Source organism: Oryctolagus cuniculus, chromosome 14, assembly GCF_964237555.1.
Source record: "Oryctolagus cuniculus chromosome 14, mOryCun1.1, whole genome shotgun sequence".
In the NCBI taxonomy this organism is placed as follows: Eukaryota; Metazoa; Chordata; class Mammalia; order Lagomorpha; family Leporidae; genus Oryctolagus; species Oryctolagus cuniculus.
The window spans coordinates 3,790,767-3,816,981 of NC_091445.1; the positions used below are offsets into that span (position 1 = coordinate 3,790,767).

A 26,215-nucleotide genomic window follows, 5' to 3' on the forward strand; every position below is an offset into this window, starting at 1 on the left:
GTTTCCTGACTTGTGATGCTGATGTCATTCCTTACCTTTGGATACAGTCTCCTCCTGCTGCCTGCTGGGAAGGGAGTGGTCCATCCCCTGCCCAGCCCCACCCACAAAGCAGCAGGCGTCTCCAGCCTTGTCTTCCACCAGTGCCAGCCACAGGTCCTTTGGCCCATTCATTCATTCATTCCTTCATTCCAGCACTATTGACTGAGCCGCTGAGATGCGCCAGGCACCACCCTGGATGCGGGGGCCATGGTGTGAAGAGAAAACTGCCGGTCCTTGGGAGCTCAGGCTTAGCATCGGAGGGAGACAACCTGACCAATGAGGACACGTACAGCAAGTGGACAGCGCTGAGGCCAGGAAAACCAACAGAGCGGAGGGGGAGGGAAGGGCCAGGGCAGCTCACCCCGGGGGGCGGGACTGTGGCACGGTGGGCCAGCTCCCACTTGCTATGCTGGCTTCCCATCTCGGAGCGCCCGTCTGAGTTCTGGCTAATCCACTCTGGATTCCTGCTAATGCGCCTGGGAGACCTGGGATCCCTGCTGCCCACGCGGGAGACCGGGTGGATTTTTTGGCTCCTGGCTTCAGCAGAACATAGAATGGGAGATGTCGGTCTCCTTGCCTTACAACCTTAAAACAAGAGGTCACAGTGGAGGAGACAGGGGAGGACGGACAGAGCTTGGGTCGAGGGCCTCTCCCACGGAGAGGCTGGGCAGGGCACACATCACAGCTGCGAGGCACCCGGAGCGGGCGCAGAGGAGGGCCCGGGTCTGAGACAGGCGAGGTGGGGAAGGGGTCACGCAGGCTTCGCAGGTGTGTGGTCACGTGTGTCCCCAGTGGCTGCTCCGGATCCGTCGCACCACAAGGGGTGAGGTGAACGCACACACTTGCAGTGGGCAGGAGGAGGGACCTGGGGTCTGCAGCCGACAGGGGGTGACCCGGTAGAAGGTGCCAGGAGAGCGGGAACCACATGTTGGCACCTCAGCTTGACTCTGCCACGCCAGAACAAATTCCTACTTCAGAACAACACACTGTACACCAGAAACACACACAGCTGTTATGTACCAGTTAAAAAAAAAATCAGCGTAGACGCTCTGACGCTGAAGAGGGAGTGGACCAACGTGAGAAGCAGGAGACATCGCTAAGTGTGTCTCAGGGAAGGAGGAAGCACCGGGGTGTTAACATTCTATTTTATTAAAGTATGGAGTTAACAAGTCTTGAGTTTTCGTACATAGGAAAAGACTGGTCAAGTTCAGGCGCTGTGTAGAAAATCTCGCATTCAAAAAACAAACATAAATGCGGAATCAGCTCCGTGGTAAAGGAATGAAGTCAGAGGACGTACGTCTAAGCAGACCGGAGACCTTCAGGAATTTCAGATAGCACTCACAGTGCCAGGTTCAAGTTCTAATACAGCAAAGCCTAACCATGGAAGCCAGCAACATCAAATTGTTCCAGAAGAGCTTAAAACATGAACAAAGTCATGACTATAAAACTTTCATAGTTGTTTTCGCAATGTAAAAAAAGCTTAAATCTTTAATAAAGGGGCAAAAATCCAGAATCCTCTTAAACCTCTCATAAATAGCTCTCAAGACATATATTAGGCATCTGCCATAAGCTCTCTCTCTCCCTGAGTGTGCCCCGGGACCCCGCAGCCCGAGGGACCGCCTTCAAGGTCACTCCACCGTTCTCACCCCAGCGCAGGCCACACCCACAGTGGATCTGGACACACGCATTCTTCTGCCCTTTCCCATTCACGTTTTCTCTGAAAGGATTTTGCTTTAAAAAAAAAAAAAACACTCTTTGGTTGAAGCCAGCTATTTTCCACCTTTCAATAACTGTGTCTGCTGATGCTCTACTGCGGGGACAGAGACCCACCCGCGTGTGGGCACGGCTCTCCCACCTGCAAGGTCACCGGCCCCAGGGGGCAGGGTGTCCCCCGGCAGCACATTCGCCAGCAAGTCATGGACAATCTCCCGGAAGAGAGCGCACCAAGAGCTAAGGGTGCTGAGGGGGCCCAGCGCTGGCCTGGCCCGCTCCCCTCCAGGAGGGGTAGCACACAGGTGCACATCGGAGCGAGTTCCCACTCAGAAAGGCCATGCAGAGAGACAGGAGCGCAGGCAGCTTGGCTACGACTCCGCTCTGGGGACGTGAAGCACCAACGGGAGGGACTTCTGGCAGAACCCAACACGGGCGCCAGCTCTGCCAGGCAGGGCCCACGGGGGCTGGAGGCAGCACTACATGGAGATCAATCCCAGCACAGGGTCCCTGAGGGTCTGGCAGCAAATGCTGTCCGGGGAACCCCCGAGCCACCCCCGGACACTGCAAGGACAGAAACAAAACAAGCACTGAACCAGGCAAGCACGCGCTAACAGGTAACAGGTGCAGGAGCCACGCGCCTGTGAGAATCCCTACACATACACACACACACACACACACACACACACACCAACTTAGTGTTTCATTTAGGAGACTGCGGGGAAATTCCTCTGCACCAGATGCGTGGCACAGAGAACACAGACACACACACCACGCGTGCACCGACACACACGCAGCTCATCTAATCACCCGTGGGCTGGGCGTTGGGCTTAGCAACCACGACGCCCCCATCCTCCACTGAGTGCCAGGGTTCGATGCCCGGCTGTGGCTTCTGACCCAAGCTTCCTGCACACGCAGACCCTGGGGAGCAACAGTGATGGCTCAAGCGACTGGGTCCTTGTCACCCACGTGGGAGGCCTGGATTGAACCCCTGGCTCCCAGCTCCAGCCCCAGCCCAGCCCTGGCTGCTCTCGACATTTAGGAAGTGAACGAGTGGACAAGAGCTCGCCCCCTCCCCATCTCCAAAATTAAAAATCCACCACTTACGGCTTCTACCCCTCAAAGAGTCTGACCAGCAGCTCCAGGGATGCACATTTAAGCCAGGGATGAAAGGCCATCAAAAGCCAGGGTTATCAAGAGCAAGGGTCTATTATTTTTTACCGTTATTAAAATGTACACCAATCTTATGGCAACTCAAAGCAATTGGCACACTTTTTCCAGTTTCTTAATCTCAACGGCACAAAAGGTGGGTTCTTTAACCAGTGCCGACCCACCCCCTGAGAATCGGTGATCAGGGTGCATAACCATTACAGCCCCCTTTGTACGCCCTCCAACCACCCCCTCTCTGTCCCTCACCCGGACAAACCTGCCAATGTTTTCAGCTGAGAATAAAAGAGCCACTGAACACGAGGCCACAGCCAGGCTGACGCATGGAGGAAGGGCAGTGAAGGACAGGGACGAGGGGCCGCCCTGGGCCCGTCCTTCTGTGTGGTTCCCTGAGCTGCTTCCGGCACAGGAAGGGGGCTTCAGGCCGGGCTGGGAGCCTCCAGCTGGTGTCAGGGCCCGCAGGCTGAGACCCTGACCCCAGCAGGGGGCACCCCCGGAGCTCCAGGCTGCGGCTCTCACACCGCTCCCTACGGGCAGTCTCCACGTCATCCCACAGCGGCCAAGCAGGCCCCCTGCCCTCACCTGTACCAGCCCGGGGCCCCCACCCGCCAGCTCATCCAGGTCCCCTAGCACCTGGCTGCCTGTCTCGTGAACAGGACGCCCTTGGACCTGCTGAGCAGAGCTGCCGCCCGACCAGACTGAGAGCACAACAGGGATCCCTGCACACACGCACACACACACACACACACGCACGCACACACGGGTGTGGTCCAACACATGCAGGCGCCACACCTACTGCAGGAGCTCGGAGTGAGGGACAGCGTGGGTGGCGGTGCCACTGAACTTTGTGGCATTCGGATAGAGATGCTGAGCACAGACAAGCGGGGATCCTGCCAGGTGGCGGCTTCAATGGGGAAGGCCTGGGGGCCCAGGGAGCAGCCCGGGGGCGGGGCTAGGGGCGGGGCATGTAGTTAGTATCCTGGGATGGGGTTAGGGTCCTGGAGGCGGAGTTAGGAGCCCACGGGTGGGGTTAGGAGCAGGTGCCTCCTCTGGTGCCCTGTGGATGCCAGCTGTGTGGGGCGCAGGCTGGGGAGTGGGGTTCAGGATCTGTTGGGGCTGGGGGCACCAGCTTTTGGCATGTTTCTCTCCGAAGGATGAGAACAACAGGCACACAGGTGGGTTTTACCCCTGTGAAAGGCGCTGGGCCCCAGCTGTGTCCTGGTGTCAACACGCTGAAGCTAAAAGCTAACACTAACACAAGCATCCGGCTTCCAGGCGCATGAGGCGCAGAAAGCACGGGTCACCGTGGTCCCTAGCGCTGACGGCCTCAATTCCTTTCGGACAGACTCGTCGTTTCTTTCCAGATTTCAGAATGAAGGAGCTAACGAGGAGACGTCCTTCCCGCCGGGGGCTGTGAGCATCCCACAGGGCGCCAGGCGTTGCTCCAACCAGGACGCTTGTTCCAGGGCGGCCCTCGCGGGCTGCCGGCTCCTCACACGGAGAACTGCCGGGCAGGGCAGCAGAGCGGGGCCACCAGCGTCCACAGGTAGAGCAGCACGCACATCCAGCACGAGGCCATCTTGACCCAGAAGATGGACCAGCTCCCGCTGAAGAACGACTCGATGTTGGCGCTTTCGTAGCTGCGGAGGCGAGAGACCGCGGTGGTCAGGGCGGGGCGGGGGTCTCTCACGAAGCGGCTCCTGCTCCTCCACCACTCAAGTGACTGACAATGCAGCCCCACTGGACCACTGCATTCAGTGGCGCCTGGGGTGTTCCCAGCCTTTGCACAGCCCTCACCCCCATCCCTTCCAGAACATTCTCAACACCCCACTGAGAGACCCTGAGCCCCCTTCCTCCTGTGCTCACTACGCGGGTTTTCGGTGGGTCGGCTGACGGTGGACGTCAAGGCCGGCTTCTTGGGGGCTACCTGCCGTCCTCACGGCGCCTCCAGGCCACTGCTTGGCAGCAGGGCCCAGCGACCCCGACATGGAGTGCTTGCCGGAGAAGCGTCTCAGGTGTGGGAGGACCCACAGCCCTGGTGCCAGGCAGCCCCGACCTGAAAGGCTCCAGGGTACCAACCCCGCGAGCGGGCGAGTGTCTGCGTGAGGGACTTGGCCTGGACTTGGCTCCTTTTCCCGGCTCAGCAACAGCTCACTGCGCACAGCGCCTTCTGCTGAGCCGCCACTCGGCCTGCCCCCCACCACGCCCGATCTGGGTCATCGCCTCCCCTGGCTTCCGTGGCTAACGCCGCTGTGGAGGTTGAGGGGCCAGCTCCCCTTGTCGTGGCACAGGTGCAGGCCTGGCATGGCGGGCCGACCCTGAAGCCCCACAGCTGACCGGGCGGAGCCCGCCGGCGGCTTCGAGGTGTGTCCTTGCCTGCCCCACCGCACCCCCTCCCTCGGCTCCTCCAGGAGGACGCTGGGCAGAATCTGCCCAGCCCCCACCCAGCAGGCCACCTCCCTCTGCCTCCCGATACTCAGCCCGGTCACTCGCTGGGCTGGACTCGGACCTGGGTCTCTCTGCCCCGGACTCTCACTTGGCTGCCGCGGACCAGGGCAGCACGCAGGGAGGAGCGGCCGGAGGGCAGCACGAGGGCCACACTGCCTGCCCCGAGCGATCACACGCACGAGGCAGCTGGAGCCCTGCACCTGTGCGTGGAGTTGGGGCCGTGGGACGGGGACAGCCAACTAGGAAGAGACAATGTGTGGAATGACATGTGACAAAAAAATCACATGGCCCGGTCCATGCACACGAGAGGACAGACAGGAGTTCACTTTGCTACGTTTCATACTAACACGCTGTTTTTTCAAAGATGTCTCAAAGTTTTTAAATGAAAATGTGGGGCAAAATGGAAAAAAATAAAAACGTGAGGCAGGGGCTTTTCCTCCATTACTATGACTGGGCTCTGCAAACTGCTAAGGCTCAGAGCTCGCACACCAGCAGGCCGGTGCGACCTGAGTTGACCCAGGAGGTGGCACCGGCGCCCAGCCCTGGACAGCAGCCTGCCCCGGGAGCACTCACTTGAACCAGCTGGTGACGGTCATCATCACGTAGAGCGAGGCCAGCAGGAACACCAGGTGGAAGAAGGAGTAGCTGTAGACCGTGCCCTTCTTCTCGTCGTAAATGACCCGCGGCCCCTCCTTCACGCCGCCCTGCTCCTCGGTGTCTGCCAGGCAGAGGGGAGCGGGGCTCAGAGACTCCCACCCGCCAAGCCCGAGACGGGGCGAGCGCCCTGGGCGCCCCCCCAGCCCCCACCGCAGCAACCTCAGCCACAGGTGTCTTAGCCGAGCCAGGGCAGAGCTGGCCCTTAGAAAGCATCACACACGGGCAGACGCGTGGTGGAGAAGCAGCGTGGAGAGAGGTCTGCTCTGGTGTATGGAGACAAGCGTACAAACGTGCGGGCGGGGACGGGCCATGCGCTGGTGAGGACGCCCAGCACCCCAGCACGCGGCTCTGAGGCCCCTGGTGTGATAAGCTCAGCAGGGGGCCACAGAGCCGCATGGGACCCTCCCTGCCAAAATGAGGTGTGGGAACCTCTTGGTATTTTGCAAATCATTTCTTCCCCAAAACGTCCTTTGTGCCTTCTCTCACTCTACAACTTAAATAGAAGGCAAAGTGCAGCCAGATCCTCCGCAGCCAAAGTCCAGCACGAAGCCCGCTGCCCCCGAGGAAGATGGGGCGGGGGGGGCAGCTCGGGGACCCGGGGTGGATGCACGCTCCTTGTCCCCGGGAGCAGCGCCCGCAGGGCCACACAGGCACGAGACAAAGTCCTCCACTTACCCTTCCCGTCGGAGCCAAAGCAAAAGCAGCACCGGGCGACCTGCACGTGCAAAAGGGCGAGTCAGGTGCTGGTTCCACGCCCAGCAAGCAGGAGGCCACCACACCCGGGCCTGCCCGCCCACCCACCGGGCCACACGTGCATCCCCTCAACAGGCACCTGTTCCCTCTACGTGTGCTGCGAAACCCTGGGGACACAGAGGTGGCCACCGGATCCCCTCCAGTCACCAGGCAACGTTGCTGAGGGGCGGGTCCGAGAGGCCATGGAGGTGGCCTGGGGACTACAGCGCTGGCCTCCCCACCTGCACTGCCTGGCCACTTCACGGTGCCCAACCCGAGTGAACAGCCCACACCACCAACTCTGCCACAGCACCTGCTGCTGGCGAGCTCAGCTTGAGACGCAGCGAACCCGAGCCGGGCCCCAGGCGGCCGCGTGCCCCACAGGCCCCTGCGTGCAACCCTCTTCAGCCGCAGAGGCTGGGGTCACCACCCTGCGCTGTGGAGGACACGGAGGCCAGGCAGCTCAACACCTGAAGCCACTTTGCTAACCTAGTGACTGAGCAGGGCACACACATATGTCGGAGACCCCAAGAGCATGACAGGTGACGACCAGAGGACGGTGAAACCACAGAACTCGGGACCCACTTCCCACTAAGACCACTGCTGACCTGGCCGTGGACAGCATGGGCTGCTCCCTCTGTGGCCTCCGGCCCCTTCCCCATGCAAAGCAGCTTAACTGCTTAACTGTTCCTTTTTTTTTTTTTTTCTGGACAGGTAAAGTTAGAGACAGTGAGAGAGAGAGACAGAGAGAGGTCTTCCTTCCGTTGGTTCACCCCCCAAATGGCCGCTATGGCCAGTGCTGCGCTGATCCGAAGCCAGGAGCCAGGTGCCTCCTCCTGGTCTCCCCTGCAGGTACAGGGGCCCAAGCACTTGGGCCATCCTCCACTGCCTTCCTGGGCCACAGCAGAGAACTGGACTGGAAGAGGAGCAACCGGGACTAGAACCTGGTGCCCATATGGGATGCCGGCACCACAGGCGGAGGATTAACCAAGTGGGCCACGGCGCCAGCCCCAAAACAGCTTAACTGTTAACAAGACCAGGCTGGGACCAACTGCCACATGACGCCAAAAAGACCCAGCTGACAGAGGGGTCTCTGTACCCAGAGAACCAGGGATGAAGGGGAGGGCGGGAGGGCCTTCATCCCACACGGGCACCTCCAGGCCAAGCCCGGTGTCCCTCCTGTGTGACAAGGACCCTGTCACGGAGGCCCAAGGCTCAGATCAATCATGAATCCCGGTGCTCGTCCTGGGGCCTGTGACAGGGGCACAGCCCCCCCCCATTGCACCCCACGGCACGCCCTCCAGCTGCTCAGTCCCCCTGCAGACAGAAGCAGGCATCCTCGCTTTAACCTCCCGTGCACTCGCTGTTCTCTGAGCTTCAACTGGCTCACAAGATGGGCATTGACGCCACAGCCGGCCAGCCTCCGCAGGCGGCCTCTCGGCCAGCGCCGGGAACAAGGCCGGCCTTCTAGACCTTCCGGGGCCCACTCTATTCAAGTCCAGCAGTGACCAGGGAGCTGTGAGTGATGCTGGCAGCACCACCACCCTGTGCAATGGTTCACTGTCTGCAGGTCAGGTGCAGGGGACTGACCCCAGCCAGACACCAGGCTCTTTCATCCAGACAAAGCTACCACGACAGTGGAGGCCAGACGGCAGAAGGGCAGCAGGGGTCGGGCACGGCAGACGGGCTCCTGTGCAGCAGCGGGCGCGGCAGAGGCGGACAGACTGCACGGCTTCCCTCCTGGAAACCCAAACCCGCACCTTCTAGCAGCTTAACTTGTCTGGGCGTCCCTTCGGTCAACTGCAGGTAACAGCACCTCACTGGGTTTCCGGAGGACCAAACGAACTTGTACACGGGGAGTTCCAAAGAGACAAGGCACAGGGCAAGTGCAGCAGGTCCCGGCCCCACCAGAACCTGGGCCCCTGGGGCTGCAGGTCCCAGCCCCACCACAACCCTGGGCCCCTGGGGCTGCAGGTCCCAGCCCCACCAGAACCTGGGCCCCTGGGGCTGCAGGTCCCAGCCCCACCACAACACTGGGCCACTGAAGTAGCAGGTCCCAGCCCCACCACAACCCTGGGCCCATGGGGCTGCACGTCCCAGCCCCAAAAGAACCTGGGCCCCTGGGGCTGCACGTCCAAGCCCCACCACAACCTCGGCCCCTGGAGCTGCACGTCCCAGCCCCACCAGAACCTGGGCCCCTGGAGTGGCATGTCCCAGCCCCACCACAACCCTGGGCCCCGGTGCTGCATGTCCCAGCCCCACCACAACCTCGGCCCCTGGAGCTGCACGTCCCAGCCCCACCAGAACCTGGGCCCCTGGAGTGGCATGTCCCAGCCCCACCACAACCCTGGGCCCCGGTGCTGCAGGTCCCAGCCCCACCACAACCCCGGGCCCCAGTACTGCACGTCCCAGCCCCACCACAACCCCGGGCCCCGGTACTGCACGTCCCAGCCCCTCCAGAACCTGGGCCCCTGGTGCTGCACATCCCAGCCCCTCCAGAACCTGGGTCCCGGTGCTGCACATCCCAGCCCCACCAGAACCTGGGCCCCGGTACTGCACGTCATGCTAAACCCACACCCCACCTGAGCAAGAGGAGAGGGAAAGGAACTCACCTCCAGCTCCGGGGCCGCGTACCGCCCCTGCAGGGCATCGGAACTTGATCTTGTTGTCGATGTCAAGCTAGGAGACAAACAGAGAGTCAGCAGGTGACAGCCGCTTACTGAGACAGCAGGAAGCTAAGGCAGTGGACTGCGTGCACTTGACACCCACAGAGGACACAGGCTGTGAAGCGTGGCTTGGGGGTAGTGGTGGTAAAACAAAGCATCTTCCTTGTGAACAAAACCAAAAGCCATGGAAACAGTTAGAGGCAGCAAAGGACTCCCAGCTAACTTCACAGGCTCCCTTGTGTTTGCTGTAAGCCTGTGTCAGGGCTGTTCCAAGCACTGGGGACTTGGCCCCAAAAATGGGTCTGATTCTGCCCTCCTGCAGCTTACGGGCTGGCCTGGAGATGGGCTGGCCTGGAGATGGGCTGGCCTGGAGATACGCTAGCCTGGAGATGGGCTAGCCTGGAGATGGGCTGGCCTGGAGATGGGCTGGCCTGGAGATGGACTGGCCTGGAGATGGACTAGCCTGGAGATATGCTAGCCTGGAGATGGGCTGATCTGGAGATGGGCTGGCCTGGAGATGGGCTGGCCTGGAGATATGCTAGCCTGAGATGGGCTAATCTGGAGATGGGCTGGCCTGGAGATGGGCTGGCCTGGAGATGGGCTGGCCTGAAGATACGCTGGCCTGGAGATGGGCTGGTCTGGAGATGGGCTGGCCTGGAGATGGGCTGGCCTGGAGATGGACTAGCCTGGAGATATGCTAGCCTGAGATGGGCTGATCTGGAGATGGGCTGGCCTGGAGATGGGCTGGCCTGAAGATACGCTGGCCTGGAGATGGGCTGGTCTGGAGATGGGCTGGCCTGGAGATGGGCTGGCCTGGAGATGGGCTAGCCTGGAGATGGACTGGCTTGGAGATGGACTAGCCTGGAGATATGCTAGCCTGGAGATGGGCTGATCTGGAGATGGGCTGGCCTGGAGATGGGCTGGCCTGAAGATACGCTGGCCTGGAGATGGGCTAGCCTGGAGATGGGCTGGCCTGGAGATGGGCTAGCCTGGAGATGGGCTGGCCTGGAGATACACTAGCCTGGAGATGGGCTGGCCTGGAGATGGGCTGGCCTGGAGATACACTAGCCTGGAGATGGGCTGGCCTGGAGATGGGCTGGCCTGGAGATGGGCTAGCCTGGAGATGGACTGGCCTGGAGATGGACTGGCTTGGAGATGGACTAGCCTGGAGATACGCTGGCCTGGAGGTGGGCTGGCCTAGAGATACACTAGCCTGGAGATGGGCTGGCCTGGAGATACACTAGCCTGGAGATGGGCTGGCCTGGAGATGGGCTGGCCTGGAGATACGCTAGCCTGGAGATCGCTGGCCTGGAGATGGGCTGGTCTGGAAATGGGCTAGCCTAGAACCTGGTTAGCCTAGCGATGGGCTAGCCTGGCCTGGGGACAGGGTTGTGCTTAGAAGCTGGCCTGCCTGGAGGACTAACAGCAGCCAACAGTCTCCTGTCAGCCAAGGAGCCCCACGAGGCAGCCCGGCCTCTGTCCACTCTTCCTCCGTTCCAAGGAGACAGGAGATGGGGGAGGGACCGGTGCTCTGGTCAGCAGGCAAAGACGCTGCCTGTGGTGCCGGCATCCCTCTGGGCGCCAGTTCGAGTCTTGGTTGTGCATGGCAAAGAAACAGAAGACGGCCAAGTCCCTGGGCCCCTGCACCCATGTGGGAGACCTGGAAGAAGCTCCTGGCTCCCGGCTTTGGATCAGCCCAGCTGCAACCGTTACAGCCATCTGGGAGTGAACCAGTGGATGGAAGACCTCTCTCTCTGCCTCTGTCTCTCTGTAACTTTGCCTTTCAAATAAATAAATAATTTTTTTTTTTTTAAAGAGAGAGATGGAGGAGAAGCAGAGGGGCAATGAGAGCCCACCTCCCAGAGCACCCTGGGAAGCCAGCACCCACTGCCTGCCTCTCTGCTGTGAGCACGGGGTGCCACCCAGCCCCCCCTCCACCGCCCGTCGGCAGCCTGGTCACAGGAACGGGGAGCCCCTACCCCACGGCGAGCGCCCTGGCTGCTCTGCTACCATCCAGCGTGCTGTCAATGCCCCTGGGAAGACAGCAGACGATGGCCCAAATGCATGGGCCCCTGCACCCATGTGGGAGACCTGGATGGAGTTCCTGGCTCCAGCCTGGCCCAGCCCTGACCATCGTGGGCATTTGGGAAGTGAACCAATGGACAGAGATCTCTCCCTCTGCCTCCCCTCCCTCTCCCCGCCCAACCCTGGTCAATATGCATGACAATAAAATAAAAAAAAAATCTTAAAGCTCTATCTATTAGAACTTTCAGCCTAGGAGAGTCTTATCCTCTACATTCGGGGTATTACAGAGCCCCAAATGCTTATGCTGCAGCCCATGTGACTACAGAAGCGTTCCCGGGTTACCCATGACCCCCTCCCCTGAGGCAGTCCCAAGGGGGCAACACAATGTTGCCTTTGCTGCCTTTGACAAGGACCCCAGAAGTCGTGACAACCAAAACACACCTCTCCTCATCCCGCCCACAAGCCGGTTCACACTGGCAGAGCGATGCCCGGTGTGGGAGCCCCTGGGGCTGGCTTCACTGTTCTGGGTCACAGAAAATTCGGGAAGCCTGGGCCTCTCTCCGCACCACAGAGCCCAGACGCGGCCTCCAGGCCCGCGCTCAGGACAGGCTCTCGGTACAAGTCCAGTCCTGTTCCCACTGTCCCACACACCAGTGACTCACGGCTCCCAAGGATACAGGGGAGGCCACATGTGCCCTGGTACAGGGCCGTGAGGGTCTCCACCTGGCGGGCTAGGCAGGGGCAGGCTTCCCAACACAGACACGAACCACCACCAAGAGCAGCGGGCCCAGAACACACTGCGAGAAGGAGCAGCCCCTCGATCTGCCAGCTTTCCTCCGTTAAGCCGGTCTCCCCCCAGCATCCACACCTGACTTCCACGGGTCCGCAGCATCAGGCCAGGGGCCTGCGGGAGGAGCCCTCATTTGCCCAATTTGGTATTCACAAGAAATGCCAAGGCACGACTTCTCTTAGGCTCAACTAAAGCCGACAGCGCCAGGAAACAGCTCCAGCACCGGTGTCCTGCGCCGGCCTCTCCTGCCGCCTTGGAACAGGCCGCAGCCCAGCAGTGCCAGAATAACGGGGGGGGGGGGGGGGGGCAAGCAGCCCCTCCCTGGGCTCCAGCCAAGGTGACTTGAGAACCATAGGGAGGGGGCTACAGGGCAACGTGGCCAGGAGGCCACCAAGGGCCCCCGTGGGGTCAGGCTGTCACCCCCTCACAGCAGCTGTGCCAGGACCAAGCCTGCCTTCCACCCTGACACAGAGACCCCCTCACGAAGGAAGCGTTCCGGCATGGGGGGAGGGCTCACGGGCCTTGGTCCTTCCACGCCCTGCAAGAGAGACCCCACGCACTCGTGGCCTCGTGTGAAGGGTGGAGACCTTTCCCTTTAATCCACACGCTGCCCGCGGTCTCCACCGGGAATTCCGGACAGCCCTGTAATCTGGGTCAAGTGACATTCCCTGCAGACAGGGTGGCCCCTCCTGCACGGCCACCCTCTCATTTCCCGAGCCGGGGCAGACCGCCACCCCAGCAGTGCTTCCCTTCCAAGGCCCTGCGAAGTCTGAATTCCCTGTGAACTCGGGGCTGGGCTGTTGATAACCCACTCCACGCTGGCCCCTGACTGGCCACAGAGGGCGGGCGATTACAGTCCTTGGCCGCCCCCAGCCCACCCCATGCCTGCCTGTCTGCCGGCTGCCGCCCTGTGCTGGGTTCACCCCACCCCAGCAGTGCACTCTGGTCACTGGCAGTCACCACCCGCTGTGTTTGGACAGACTGAAGCAGCACCTGTCAGCATGGAAGACTGACAGCTCAGGGAGCACTGGTGAGCCCCTGCCGGCCTCCAGGGGGCGCTAGTGAGCCCCTGCCAGCCTCCATGGTGGGCCTCAGTCCGGGAGGCGAGGGCGGCTGGAAGGGGCTTTGCACCTGCTGGAGGCAGTGAAGATATAAAAGGGAGACGACAGCTCCAGCCAGTCCAGCGAGTGCACCTGTGGCCGCCGGACTTGGAGCACACTCAGAGCCCGATCTCGCGGAGAGGCAGGCGTCAGCGCCCCACAGTCACGTGGGATTTTACTCTGATCACTGGCTCTCACAGTTTGCCCTCAGTATCACAGAAGTGAAGAAGGGAGCTGCTGCTCGTGGCCTAGAACCAAACTCTTTTAAGTGAGAGGAAGAGGAGGATGAAGGTGTGAACCTCTGACCCCGCCCCAGTGCCGCATTGGGTGCACCTTTTCCAGGGTCTCCCATGTGCACACCCGGCTGTATTTTATCCAAAAATGCAATCATCCTGTACACTCGGCTCAGTGTCGAACTCACTCCTTGCCTGATTTACAAACCCATTTTACCCGTCTGTGCCGAAGCCAACCGAGCCTGGGGTGCTACCCCATCCCCCACGGCCCCAGACCCAGGGAGGGACACTTCCTTGGTGGCCTGGGTCTGAGTCCTGGCTCCACTCCCCATTAGAGCTTCCTCCTCATGCAGGTCCCATGAGGCAGCAGGTGGCGACTCATAACAGCTCCTTCTATCCACATGACAGACGTGGACTGAGCTCCGAGCACCCAGATTCGGGCTCCCATCAGCGAGTAGAGCTCTCTCTCCCTCTTTCTGTGTGCCTCCTGAATAGATAAAACAACAACGAAACGGGCAGTGCAGCGGACGATGGCAGCAGTCAGGACACAGCTCAGGACATGCATCCCACACTGCGGTGTCTGGGTTTGGGTTCCAGGTTCGCTTTCAAATCCAGCCTCCTGCTAACACACACCCTGGGAGGCAGCAGGTGACGGCTCAAGTACTTGGGTCCCTCCACCCACATGGAGACCTGGATGGAGTTCCTGGCTCCGGGCCTCTGGCTGGCCCAGCCCTGGCTATCACAGGTATCGGAAGAGGGAACCAACAGACAGGAAGTCTCTCTTGAACTCTCTCTGCCTTTCCAATTAATTAATTATAAAAAAAAAAAAAAAGAGGAAGGCAAGAGGAGCTAAGACTGAGGATTCCACAATTGGTGGTGTGATGGTTCCACTGAAAACCATCGTGGACTCAGGCTGGAATCCCCTTCACTGCCTCACACACAGTAGGAACGAATAAAAACCAAAGTGGTCACCAGGTCCCTTTCACCGCAACAAGGACACTCTGTCCTCTGTCATAGACAGGCTGAGAATGAACTGGATGCAGGACACCACCAGCTTAAATAGGGGTGACATAGGACACACACACACGTGCATGCACACACACACACACACACACACACATGCCAGCATCCGGTGGCCAAAGCACAGCACTGACCCTCAGCCTCTGTGTCTCTGTCCCCCCCGACAGTCGGAGTTGTCAGAAGAGAAAATGCAGGTGTCCTTACAAACTGTCGCGGCCAGGGCGGCTCAGTGTCCGCGAAGGGAAGATGACGAAGAGAAGCCGCGTTTCTTAGCCACTCAAACATGAGCAGAACACAAAACACCAAAGCGCACCTACAAGGAAAGGCTTCCAAGAGAGGCCAAGTTCCCAGCGAGACACATGCCCCGAAGCGGCGAGCGCTCCCTGCTCCTCTCTCTCCTCCTAACTTCTGCAAGGAGGGCACCCCCGCACCACGGCGGGGGCACGGCCGCTCGCACCTCACGCCGGCTGCCTGTGCAGTGGCACCACGGCCAGGGCAGGGACACCTGCTGTCCCTGCACCACGCGCAGAACGACCACAGCATGAAGCAGGGAGCTGGGTCCGAAGCCAGCACCCATGAGATGCTGGCGTTGCAAGAGGCAGCTTAACCCACTATGCCACTGCATCGCCTCTACCTGCATTTTATTTTTTATTGATTTATTTGAAAGAGTTACATAGAGAAGGGGAGGCAGAGAGAGAGGTCTTTCATCCGCTGCTTCACTTCCCCAATTGGCCACAATGGCCAGAGCTGCGCTGATCCAAAGCCAGGACCCAGGACCTCCCCTGGGTCTCTCATGAGGGTGTACGGGCCCAAGCACTTGGGCCATCCTCCACTGCTTTCCCAGGCCACAGCAGAGAGCTGGATCAGAGGTGGAGCAGCCTGAACTTGAACCAGCGCCCATATGGGATGCCAGCACCGCAGGCGGCTTTACCCGCCATGCCGCAGCACCGGCCCCTTCGGTTTTTTATAAAATACATTTTCAGAGGCTTTCTTTGAAGATGTTCCCTTTGCAGGATTTCAAACTTTTTTCACCAAAACAACCTTACCTTCGGTTCCACTCTCCATGGCTCTCTGAAGTCCCCACACCCACGACTCGTCCTCATTTTACGCCTTTTGCCCTCCACCAGTGCTGTGGCAACTCGTACCCACCGGCCTCTCAGAAGACATGAGGCCACAGCGCTGCCACGTGCCACACGTTCATTTTATGTGCCCCACGGCAACACCAGGAGGCACACAGAAGCCGACCCAGCCGGTCCACGCAGCGAGCCACCTTCCCTCTCCCTCGCTCACTCTCGTTCTCCCACTCACTGCCTCACAGCTGCCGAGGGCTCCGTTCCCGGACTCAGGCGACGCCCGGGACTCACCACGAGTACAGGATGCAGGCGATCAGGAGGCCGGTGCCCAGGCCGGTGACCAGGTTCTCGTCTCTGTACAGGTCCTGACCGAAGTCGGGGACGCAGATGGTAACATTCTTCCCGCGCTCATCCAGAACTTGTAAAGACAACAGCCAGTTAATCGCCGTGAAACCGGGCGGCCAGCGGTACCGCGCGGTCCCCTCCCTACCCGAGAGGAGAGGAGTCACCTCCTTGAGGCCCCTCAGAACAGGAACCCCCATACTGGAAACCCCCAGCCCCTCGGACCAAGGACCACTGCGACAGCGGCACATGTGGGAAACCACGCAGGGTGCCCGGCGCAGCTGCAGGGCTCGGTGGACCCAGAACATCGCAGTGAGCCTCTGCTCATCGGTACCAAGCCAACGACAGGGCAAGGGAAAGTCACGGACACTCTCAGTCAACCCCACAGCCCCCTAGCCTCGCCACAGTGTCACAACCCCCGCGACTCCCCAGGCTGCAGCCTGGGACCCGCTGGGAAGGGGAGGGGGTTTGGATTTTTTAAAAAAAAAACTGCCAGGCTGAGGCCAGTTTTGTGGTGCAGCGGGTGAGGCCACTGCCTGTGGCGTCGGCATCCCATACAGGTGCTGGCTCAAGTCGTGTCTGCTCTACTTCCCATCCAGCTCCCTGCTAATGGCCGGGAAAGCAGTGGGAGACGGTCCAAGTGCTTGGGCTCTAGCCGCCTGTGTGGGAGACTGGGACGGAGTTCCTGGCTCCTGGCTTCGGCCTGCCCCAGCCTCGCGGCCGCAGCCATGCAGGGAACAAGCCTGCGGATGGAAGACCTATTTCTGTCCTTCTAATTCTGCCTTCTGAATAAATAAGCCTTTAAAAAATTTGCAAGGCTACATAGAAAGGTTTCTGTGTTGTGACTATTAGCTGTCATTTACCTTCTGTGGAACAGGCAGAATTCAAACCTCCACACCCAAGCCAGGGCTGAGGGGGCCCACGCCCCAAACAAGGCAAGGGGAATGAAGGGGCCACCCAGACAGCAAGGCACAGACACGCCCAGCCCACGTGTGCGCAGCCACGCAGAGACGACCACGGGGCTGTGCGCACAGGCTCTGAGGAGGCTTTGTTCTTAGGCCAGGGAGAACTCCAACAGCACACACATTGCTGTCTAGGTGTGGCAGCATCTGCAATTACATGTAAACTCTTCCTGGGTTTCAGAGGTAAAAAAAGAAAAGCCGTAAACAAGACTCCGTTCAGTGAAACCAGAGGTTAGCGCCTAACAGAAACGCTGGCCGCAGCACCCTGCCTCCTTTTCGTCTCCTTTGTAAGGGGTCCTGGTCACGTCCGTACTGTGGGGCACTGGGTGGTGGTTCACTACAGGCTCACAATATGCGAGGACCCGTCGGGGTCACTGGCACCCCTGTCACCTCTTGTTGGGAACCCTGAAAATGTCTTCTCTGAGCTACTCCGAAATGTTCCATTAATTGTCAACATAAAAGAAACTCTTAAAGAGACAAGATTAAATAAACATAAAAGTCAAGAGAGGTTTTTGTAAAATTAAATCCAGGGTGGACTTCATGCAAGACCTCCAACTGTATCACTTTTCCCTACAAACAGCTACGAAATGCCACCACAGAAGGTATGTGCATAGACTGTATCTTTCCAATTTATAGAGGCTTTGCTTTGTAAAGTTAAAAGACAAACAACTTCAATTGTCTATTTGAAAGAGGCAACACTTATTTAACTTGATTTACACAAGATTAAACATATACATATTTACAAATGCTTGTGTGTGTGTATCACACAGAAGATGGATAAAGATAAAGATGATAAAATATAATGAGGTTAGGAATAAAAATCTTAGGTTTATGGGTGCATTTTAACACCTTGATACAATCATGCTTTTATAGTTTAAAACATAGTATAAAAATCTCTTAGGGTTGGCGTAGTCGCACAGTGGGTTAAGCCACACTGGCACCCCCTCTCTGATTGTGGTTCAAGTCCCAGCTGCTCCGCTTCTGATCCAGCTCCCTGCTAATGCCACTGGAAAGCAGTGGACAATGCCTCGAGTCCCTGCCACCCACGTGGAAGACCAGGATGGACTTCCCAGCTCCTGGTTTCAGCTCGGCTCAGTCCCAGTTGTTGTCGTCATTTGGGGAGTGAACCAGCAGGTGGAAGCTTTGTCTGTCACTCTTCCTTTCAAGTAAATAAATAAACCTTTTTAAAAAGAACACTCTTAAATAATCGCCACAGCTACTCTAGAATAACAGCTAAGTGCATGCCAGGGAATGTCGTAAGCCACACCCAGACACCCTGTCTCACTGAGTTTTCACAACACTCCCTAAAACAGGAACCTTCTAATACAGTTACCATATTCAAGTAATAATCAGAATTCTAATATGAAAGAGGAAGGGCCCGTGTGTGGGTTCCCTGGGAGCAGAGCCCGGTGGCCGGGCTCCCCCTGCCTCTGCGGCGTGCGTCAGTCAACTGCCAAAGGCAGTCGGCACCAGCGGCTGAGCTCCCACAGCCAGCAGATGCCCCCTCCCACTCGCGTGCTCTCCCACTTTCTCTGCTATTCTCACACAGAGCAGCAGCTGAAGAAAAACGAGGGATGGGTGTGTGGTGCAGCGGTTTGGTGAACCTTCAGGGTGCCTGGGTTCTGGTGCTGGCTGCTGCTTCCAATCCCAGCTTCCCTCCGGTGCACACCTGGGGAGGCAGCAGGTGCCGGCTCAAGTACTCGCGTGAGTCCCTGCCATCCCAAGGGAGACCTGGGTAGCGTTCCAGGCTCCTGATGTCAGCCTGGCCTGGCTGTGGGCATTTGTGGAACGAAGCAGCTGATGATGGGAGACCTTTGTCTGTCTCTGCTTTCGGGTAATTAAAAATAAGTAAATAATACTGTAAAAAAGAAATTAACCGATTTGAAGGAAACTGACAAAGCGAAACAAAACTTCTCCTGGAATACACAGCGCAGCACATGTGCATTTAGGACTAAAAAGTCCTAAAAGGAGACCCAGGCAGCGGCCCGGTGCACGTCTGCCACCGGCAGAGGGCTCAGAGACATCCTCATGTCACAGCCCAGGCGTTCAAGACAAAGCCCAGAGCAGCTCCCTCCTGCCGCTGGCTGCATCCCTGGTGTCTACACAGCAGCTCCTTCCTCCACGAGGGACATGGTCACCCCTCAGCCCCTCCCCGCCGGCCGGCTTACCGACTTCCACGGGCTTGCTGGTCAGCGCCGAGAAAGTGAGGTATGTGACATAGCAGCTTATGAGCCCCGACTGCAGCAGCCCGGAGTGCGGCTGTCCTGGAGGAGACGAGCGGAGGGGAGACGGCCTTTAACTCTCACGGCAAGCCAGCATGTGTCTTGAAACAGGTTCCCCTCCACCTCCCGGGCCACGCCCCCCAACTAGAGCGCCTGGAACAGTGGACGTGCGGTGCTTCTCAGACAAAACTGGAACGCCATTTGGGGACAGCATCACAGCCCAGCCTGATTCTGCTGTTACATGGATGCCAACTTTGCCAAATCAACACACACCTGTACTCACATACTGCCGCGTTCCCTTGGCACCCGCGCTATGACAGGAGCTCCTTTACTTGTTTTATTTTTATTTATTTATTGGACAGGCAGGAAGAGAGACAAAGAGCAAGCTCCAGTGCACTGGTTCAGCCCCCAGATGCCTGCAACAGTTGAGGCTGGGCTAGATCAAAGCTAGGAGCTAGGCACTCAGTCCCGGTTCCCACGTGGGCAGCAGGGACCCAGCTACGGGGCCAGCACCTGCTGCCTCCCTTCCTGCACGTTAGCAGGAAGCTGGAATCAGTAATCCCAGAAGCCAGTGCAGGACTCTGATATGGGGTGCAGTTCTCCGGGTCAGGACTTGAACCTCTAGGCCCAAATGCTGCCCCCACAAACACTTCCTGAGAGTATAAACAGCAATCAGAGACCAGCGCTGTGGTATACCGGGTTCAAGTCCCGGCTACTTTAACCCGGTTCCCTGCTAATGCACCTGGGAAGTGACAGAGATGGCCCCAGTGCTTGGGTCCCTGCACATGGGAGACCCAGATGGAGCACCAGGATCCCAGCTTTGGACTGGCCCGGGCCCAGCCATTGTGGCTATCTGGGGAGTGAACCAGTAGCTACAGGATCTCTCTTTCTCTTTGTCTCTCCCTCGCTCTCTAACTCAGCCAAATAAATAAATACATACATACATACATAAATAAATAAGGAGAGGAGAGGAAAGGAGAGGAGAGGGGAGGGGAGGGGAGGGGAGGGGAGAGGAGAGGAGAGGAGAGGAGAGGAGAGGAGAGGAGAGGAGAGGAGAGGAGCGAAGCAGAGCAATCTTTCGAGAAGCGTGTCCTAGTTCCATAGCTAGTGTGAGGAACCAGACTAGGTAGGGAACCCAGGAAACCGATGTAGGGTGGAGGTCTCTTTGTCTCTTTAACTGTGAGGCTCAACTGTAATATTAGTTCTTAAGTCACACGGTCAGGAAAAAGATTACCCTCACTACTTGTGAACAGCACAGCCCACTGTGGTAAGACAGACCTCAGGGAGCGTGAATTCTGAATTGCAAAGGGCCATGAGCCACCTCCCATCCACGGCCCGGCAGCAAAGCAGTTGTAGAGCAATGGAAAAGACACCGGGAAAATGCCAGCATGCATGCAGGCTCAAAGGGAAGGGTTAAGGTTCCACATTCTCCCAGAGAGGAGCTTTTAAAGCCACAATGTTTCAATTACACTGAGCGGACCTAGCATCAGAGCTACCAGGATAGGAAGGAAGCAGCCTTTGTATTTTCTGTTGAAATGTTTTGCTGAAATTCCTGCCGGCAGGAAAGGATTCGATTTTACCCAGTCTTCCTTCTAATGGAATTTGTTTCCAGAATTATTATTAAATTAATTACTAACTGAAGTACAGGAATAGATCCTTTTATAACGTGGTTCTTTGACAAGGGACTAAGTCTTACTTTAGCAACTAATAGCAGCAAGCCAAATATGTCAAGCTTGTTACACCTGTTTCTAAAGGCAGGATCTAACAAAGGACAATCTAACTGAGCAGTTAAAGGGAATGGGAAAATAACACTATTAGCACTATGGATTTCAACAATGGTTTGCTTCTGGTTGCCTTTTTAAACCATTATTTTAGAAAGGACTTAAGGTGGGGGCGGCACTGTGGTTTAGCTGGTACAGCTGCTGCCTGCAGCGCTGGCATCCCACATAGGTGCCGGCTGGAGTCCCAGCTGTCTCACTTCTAATCCAGCTCCCTGCTAATGTGCCTGGGAAAGCAGCGGAGGATGGCCCAAGTGCTTGGGTTCCTGCACCCCTGTGGGAGACCCGGAAGAAGCTCCTGACTTCGGTCTGGCCCAGCCCTGACCTTGCAGCCATTTGGGGATAAACCAGCAGGTGGAAGAGCTCTCTCCATCTCTTTCTCTCTACCTCCCCTTCTCTGTAACTGACTTTCATATAAATAATTTTTAAAAAAAAAAGGACTCAAGGGGACTATGGACTTGCTACAATTTCCTTTCCCTTCTAAAAACCTGAATGTCACCCGTACTTCAACACCAAGGAGCATCAGACCCCGTGGGGAGCGTGTCGAGGACAATGGACACCTGTACTTTTTTTTTTTTTTTTTTTTTTTTTGACAGGCTGAGTGGACAGTGAGAGAGAGAGACAGAGAGAAAGGTCTTCCTTTGCCGTTGGTTCACCCTCCAATGGCCGCCGCGGCCGGCGCGCTGCGGCCAGTGCACCGTGCTGATCCGATGGCAGGAGCCAGGTGCTTCTCCTGGTCTCCCATGGGGTGCAGGGCCCAAGCACTTGGGCCATCCTCCACTGCACTCCCTGGCCACAGCAGAGAGCTGGCCTGGAAGAGGGGCAACCGGGACAGAATCCGGCGCCCTGACCGGGACTAGAACCCGGTGTGCCAGCGCCGCAGGCAGAGGATTAGCCTAGTGAGCCGCGGCGCCGGCCACCTGTACTTTCTAAAGCACTTCTGAGCAAGGCCGGGCTCTCGGCTGTGCTGGCCGCACTAAGAACCGGGGTCTGAGGCAGGGGAGCCGCAGGCCGAGCCGTGGTGGGACTTCCTGCTTCCTGACTCCTTGACCACGCGGTCCATGGCCTTGGGTCAAAGATGGCAGCTGCTTCTGCAGCCCTGTCACTCGAGCTTCACACGGAGACGACGGGCAAGCTCAGAAACCCCACGCTGAGCACACACTCCATTCGGGGCGCTCCCGGTGGTGCGTGATTAGTGCCGGCAACGGCGGCCTCCCCGCACACCGCTTCCTTCCTCCAAGTCCCTTTAGCCGGGAGGCATGCGCAGCCTTCACAGGCAGCCCTGTGCGGCGGGGACAGGAGCCTGGTGTCCTGCCTGCCCCGTTGCTGCCACACGCGAGGCAAACCCCGGAACAGGCCTGGTTTCCAGAAAAACCGCTGGGTTTGCTCAGCGACACTCGGCAGAATGGGAATGTGGAACCGCGGAGGAATGAAGAGCCGTGCTCACGTTTCTGGACGCAGGGAGAGATGGCGACCATGGAGATGAAGAGGCAGAGGCCTCCGTTGAGCCCCAGGAGGATCTTGTTTTCCATGCAGCCGTCCTTCTGTGTGTAAAACACGGCCATGAGGATCAAGCCCCCGGCGGCGACCGAGTACATGATGAGCGTCACCAGGGCCAGCGAGGCGTACCACAGCTTGTTGCTGGCCGTGCCTGCGTTCCTGTTTCTCCAGACACAGGGAGGAGGGGAGAGAGAACACCGGTCAGCGAGGCCACCTTCCCCTCGGGCTCGGCGGAGGCCGCCAGCCCCAGGCCACCGCGTCCGTGTGGTGCAGGGGGACCCAGCGTGTCAGCCTCTGCGGCAGAGCCAGATGGCGCTGGTTAACTCACAAACCTCTCGGATCGAGCTTGGGATTTTCCCTCCACACTTGAAGCATCCTATTGGTGACTCAGCGCCCGCCCTCATCCACTACAGTGAGGGGCCACAGGCTCCACTCCGGCTTCTCCATGCTGCAATGTGATGGGCGTGGGCCGTGCTACAGTGGCTCCCGGGGCCAGACCTTCAGCACAGAGGTTAAGGTGCTGTTAGGACGCTCGCCTTCCACGTCGGAGCGCCTGGGTCTGACTCTAGTTCCTACTAACGCAGACCCTGGGGAGCAGCGGGTGAAGGCTCAGGCGGTTGGGTTCCACACGGGAGCCCTGGGTTCCATTCTGGGGTTGTTGTGGGCATCTGAGGGGCAGGACGTGGCCCACTCTCCCTCTATGTCCAGCACCATATCGCTGCATCTCAAATACTCGAACACGGCTCACGTACTTTAGGGATGGAGAAGTTGCTGTGGCCAGACAGGAAGGAATCAGGGAATACAGGCCAGAATGAGGACCCCCCCCCCGGCACCCCCGAGAGCCAGCCGGCGCGACGCGGCCACGGAACAGGTACGCGAAGGACACAGGAGAAAGACTCAGAGGGAGAAACCATCTGCCAGCCCGACGCTGGCCACCGACACGCCGACAGAAGGAGTTCCAGACACAGGGGCAGGACAAGGGGCCCTGCTTCTCCTCGCTACACCTCTGCATTCCATCACGGGTTCTTACAGAGCTAACTCGTGCTTGCTGTCCCGAAGCCACGGCTTCAGCACTAACCTTTGCCGCAACCCAGACTGCTGCCAGCCGATGGTTTATTCACTCCACGTGGGTTACTCAGCATCCCAAAGCCAGCACAGCCTCCAAGCCTGCTCCTGTGCTACCTGTGACCCCCCCCCCCCCCGGCCCCGGCCCCGGCCCCGGCCCCCTTTCACACAGAACACACAGCAGCTCTCGGTCCTCCCCCAGTTCAAGGCTCTCCAGCACCCTCCTGTCTCACTTAAAACCCAAAGCCTAGGGCGCTGTGGCACAGTGGGTTAAGCCGCCACCTGCAACGCCAGCATCCCACAGGAGCACCAGGTTCAAGTCCCAGCTGCTCTGCTTCCGATCCAGCTCCCTGCTGATGTGTCTGGGAAAGCAGTGGAAGATGGCCCGAGTGCTTGGGCTCCTGCCACCGTGTGGGAGACCAGCAGGAAGCGCCAGGCTCCTGGCTTTGGCCTGGCCCAGCCCTGGCTGTTGCAGTCATTTGGAGAGTGAACAGAGGACAGAAGACCTCCCTTTGCCTTTCTTATTTTTCTCTCTCTATAACTCTGCCTTTTAAATAAATAAATAAATCTTAAAAAAAAAAAAAAAAAAAACTAAAGGCTTTTCAATGCCCCCTCCCAAGGCCTTCAGGATGTGGCCTGGCCCGGCCTGTCTGGCTGCCAGCTGTGGCACAGCACGTTACAGTGCCAGCATCCCACATCCTAGTGCTGTCAGAATGCTGGCGGCTCAGCTTTGGACCCAAGTCCCTGTTACTGCACGCAGGAAGGCAGTGGAGGGTGGTCCAGGTGCCTGGGCCCCTGCCACCCACACGGTCTCCTGACTTCAGGCTGGCCCAACCCCAACTGTTGCAGCCATTTGGGGAGTGAGCCAGCCGATAGAAGACCTCCTCCCTCCCTCCCTCCCTCCCTCCCTCTCTCTCTCTCTCCCTCTCCCTCTCTCCCTCTCTCTCTCTCCCCTCCCTCCCTCCCTCTCTCTGGCTGTCAACCAAATAAATCTATCTTTGGGGTGGGGAGGGAGATCTGGCCAGTGCTTAGTCTAGCTTAGTCGGAACTTCAGGCACACAAACCAACAATAAATATGTTGGCAGCAAGGATCTGCTGGGACTCAGGTCTCCAAGCTGGAGAACCGCGACAGCATTCCTTGCGGGGCAGAAGGTGTAGGGCAGTGGGTTAGGCTGCCACCTGGGACGCCTACAGCCCATACTGCAGAACCAGTTCACGTCTTGGGGACTCCACTTTCGAGTCGGCTCCATGCACAACCTAGGAGGCAGAAGGCGCTGGTTTAAGTGCTTGGGCCCCTGCCATCCACATGGGAGACCTGGACAGAGCTGAGGCTCCTGGCTTTGGCCTGGACCAGTCCTGGCTGCTGTGGGCATTTGGGGAGTGAACTAATGGATGGGCGCATGCAGTCTCTCTCTCTTTCCATCTTCTGTTTCTCTCTCCCACTGCCAAGGTCTTGGGTCCTTCTCAGTGAGCAGTTTCTACAGCAATCAGAAGCTCCCAAAATACTTGCTGGAACCCAGCACTGATCATCAGACTGAGGAAGTGGCTTCAGAGACGTCCATCAAAACATGGACGTCTGTGTTCAAGGAAGGTGTTCTCCAGTGGGCCAACCAGAAACCCGCTATGAGAGACGCAAACATCTCAACGTGAGGTCCCCACTCGAAGGACATTCGCAAAAACCTGAGGACGGTTTCATAGTGAAATTACATCACGAATTATCACAGAAGAAGCGGTACTTAGTCAACTGAAATCATCTGCACCTTGTCATGGGCACATCTTCTACACAGCTAAGAAAACAGGGTCGTGTGAAAGTACAGCCACCCCGCCCCCGCCCACCCCCCACCCCCACCGGCTTCCTCTGCAAGAGCCCAGCTGCCTCGGACTCGAGCCCAGGGAGACCCCAGCGCAAACTGGGAGGTTCCAAGGACGACTCAGCATGCAGACAGCGCCCAGCGCCCTGCACGACAGCGCCACTCACACTCGGGACCCGCGTCACTGCGGGGACCAAGTTTTTAAAATCCCACGACCTCCTGCGGTGCGGCTCTGTGCTATGCAGGGCGCTGGGAACATTTTAGAAGAGGCTGCATTTGGCTGTATGAATTCAGTATTGCCAATAACAAAATGACGAACATCTTTTCTCTCATCAATATCATTCCCAATCATGACAACCGTATCTCATCACTTTCATCTTTTTTTCTTTTAAAGATTGATTGATTGATTTCAATGGCAGAGTTACAGAGAGAGGGAGAGACAGGGACGAGAGATCTTCTATCTGCTGGTTCACTCCCCAAATGGCTGCAATGGCTGGGTGGGGCTGGATCAGAAGAAGCCAGGAGCTTCATCTGGTCTTCACATGGGTGGGAGGGGCCCAAGCACCTGGGCTATCCTCCACTGCTTTCCCAGGTGCACTGGCAGGGAGCTGGACCTGAAGTGGAGCAGTCAGGACTTGAACCAGCGTTCATAAGGGATGTCTGTGTAGCAGGCAACGGTTTAACCCACTGTGCCACAACAACAGCCCCTTAGCACTTCATCTTTAATGTTACTTATTTATTTATTTGTTTGCTTGTTTGAAAGGAAGAGAGAGAACTGTCCATGTGCTGGATCACTTCCCAAATGCCCACAACTGATGGGCTGGGGCAGCACCGTGAGCCCAAGACTCCATCCAGGTCTCCCACGTGGGTGGCAG

The 26,215-nt window shown here is 58.2% G+C and overlaps 1 protein-coding gene across 3 annotated transcripts in view; it reads right to left on the reverse strand.

Annotated features, from left to right (window-relative positions):
• Positions 1 to 1,167: 1,167 nt before the first annotated feature.
• The window catches only part of SERINC5 (serine incorporator 5), an 87,452-nt gene continuing 62,404 nt past the window's right edge, over positions 1,168 to 26,215 (reverse strand). For all 3 annotated transcript variants that reach the window (XM_051854068.2, XM_051854069.2, XM_051854067.2), the window contains 7 exons: positions 22,412 to 22,623; positions 19,133 to 19,228; positions 15,952 to 16,078; positions 9,366 to 9,432; positions 6,697 to 6,736; positions 5,938 to 6,082; positions 1,168 to 4,556 (listed from right to left, as the gene is read on the reverse strand). In XM_051854068.2, coding sequence (XP_051710028.1) covers positions 4,409 to 4,556; positions 5,938 to 6,082; positions 6,697 to 6,736; positions 9,366 to 9,432; positions 15,952 to 16,078; positions 19,133 to 19,228; positions 22,412 to 22,623 — 835 coding nt within the window. In that variant the 3' untranslated portion in view covers positions 1,168 to 4,408. The remainder of the gene's footprint in view (positions 4,557 to 5,937; positions 6,083 to 6,696; positions 6,737 to 9,365; positions 9,433 to 15,951; positions 16,079 to 19,132; positions 19,229 to 22,411; positions 22,624 to 26,215) is intronic.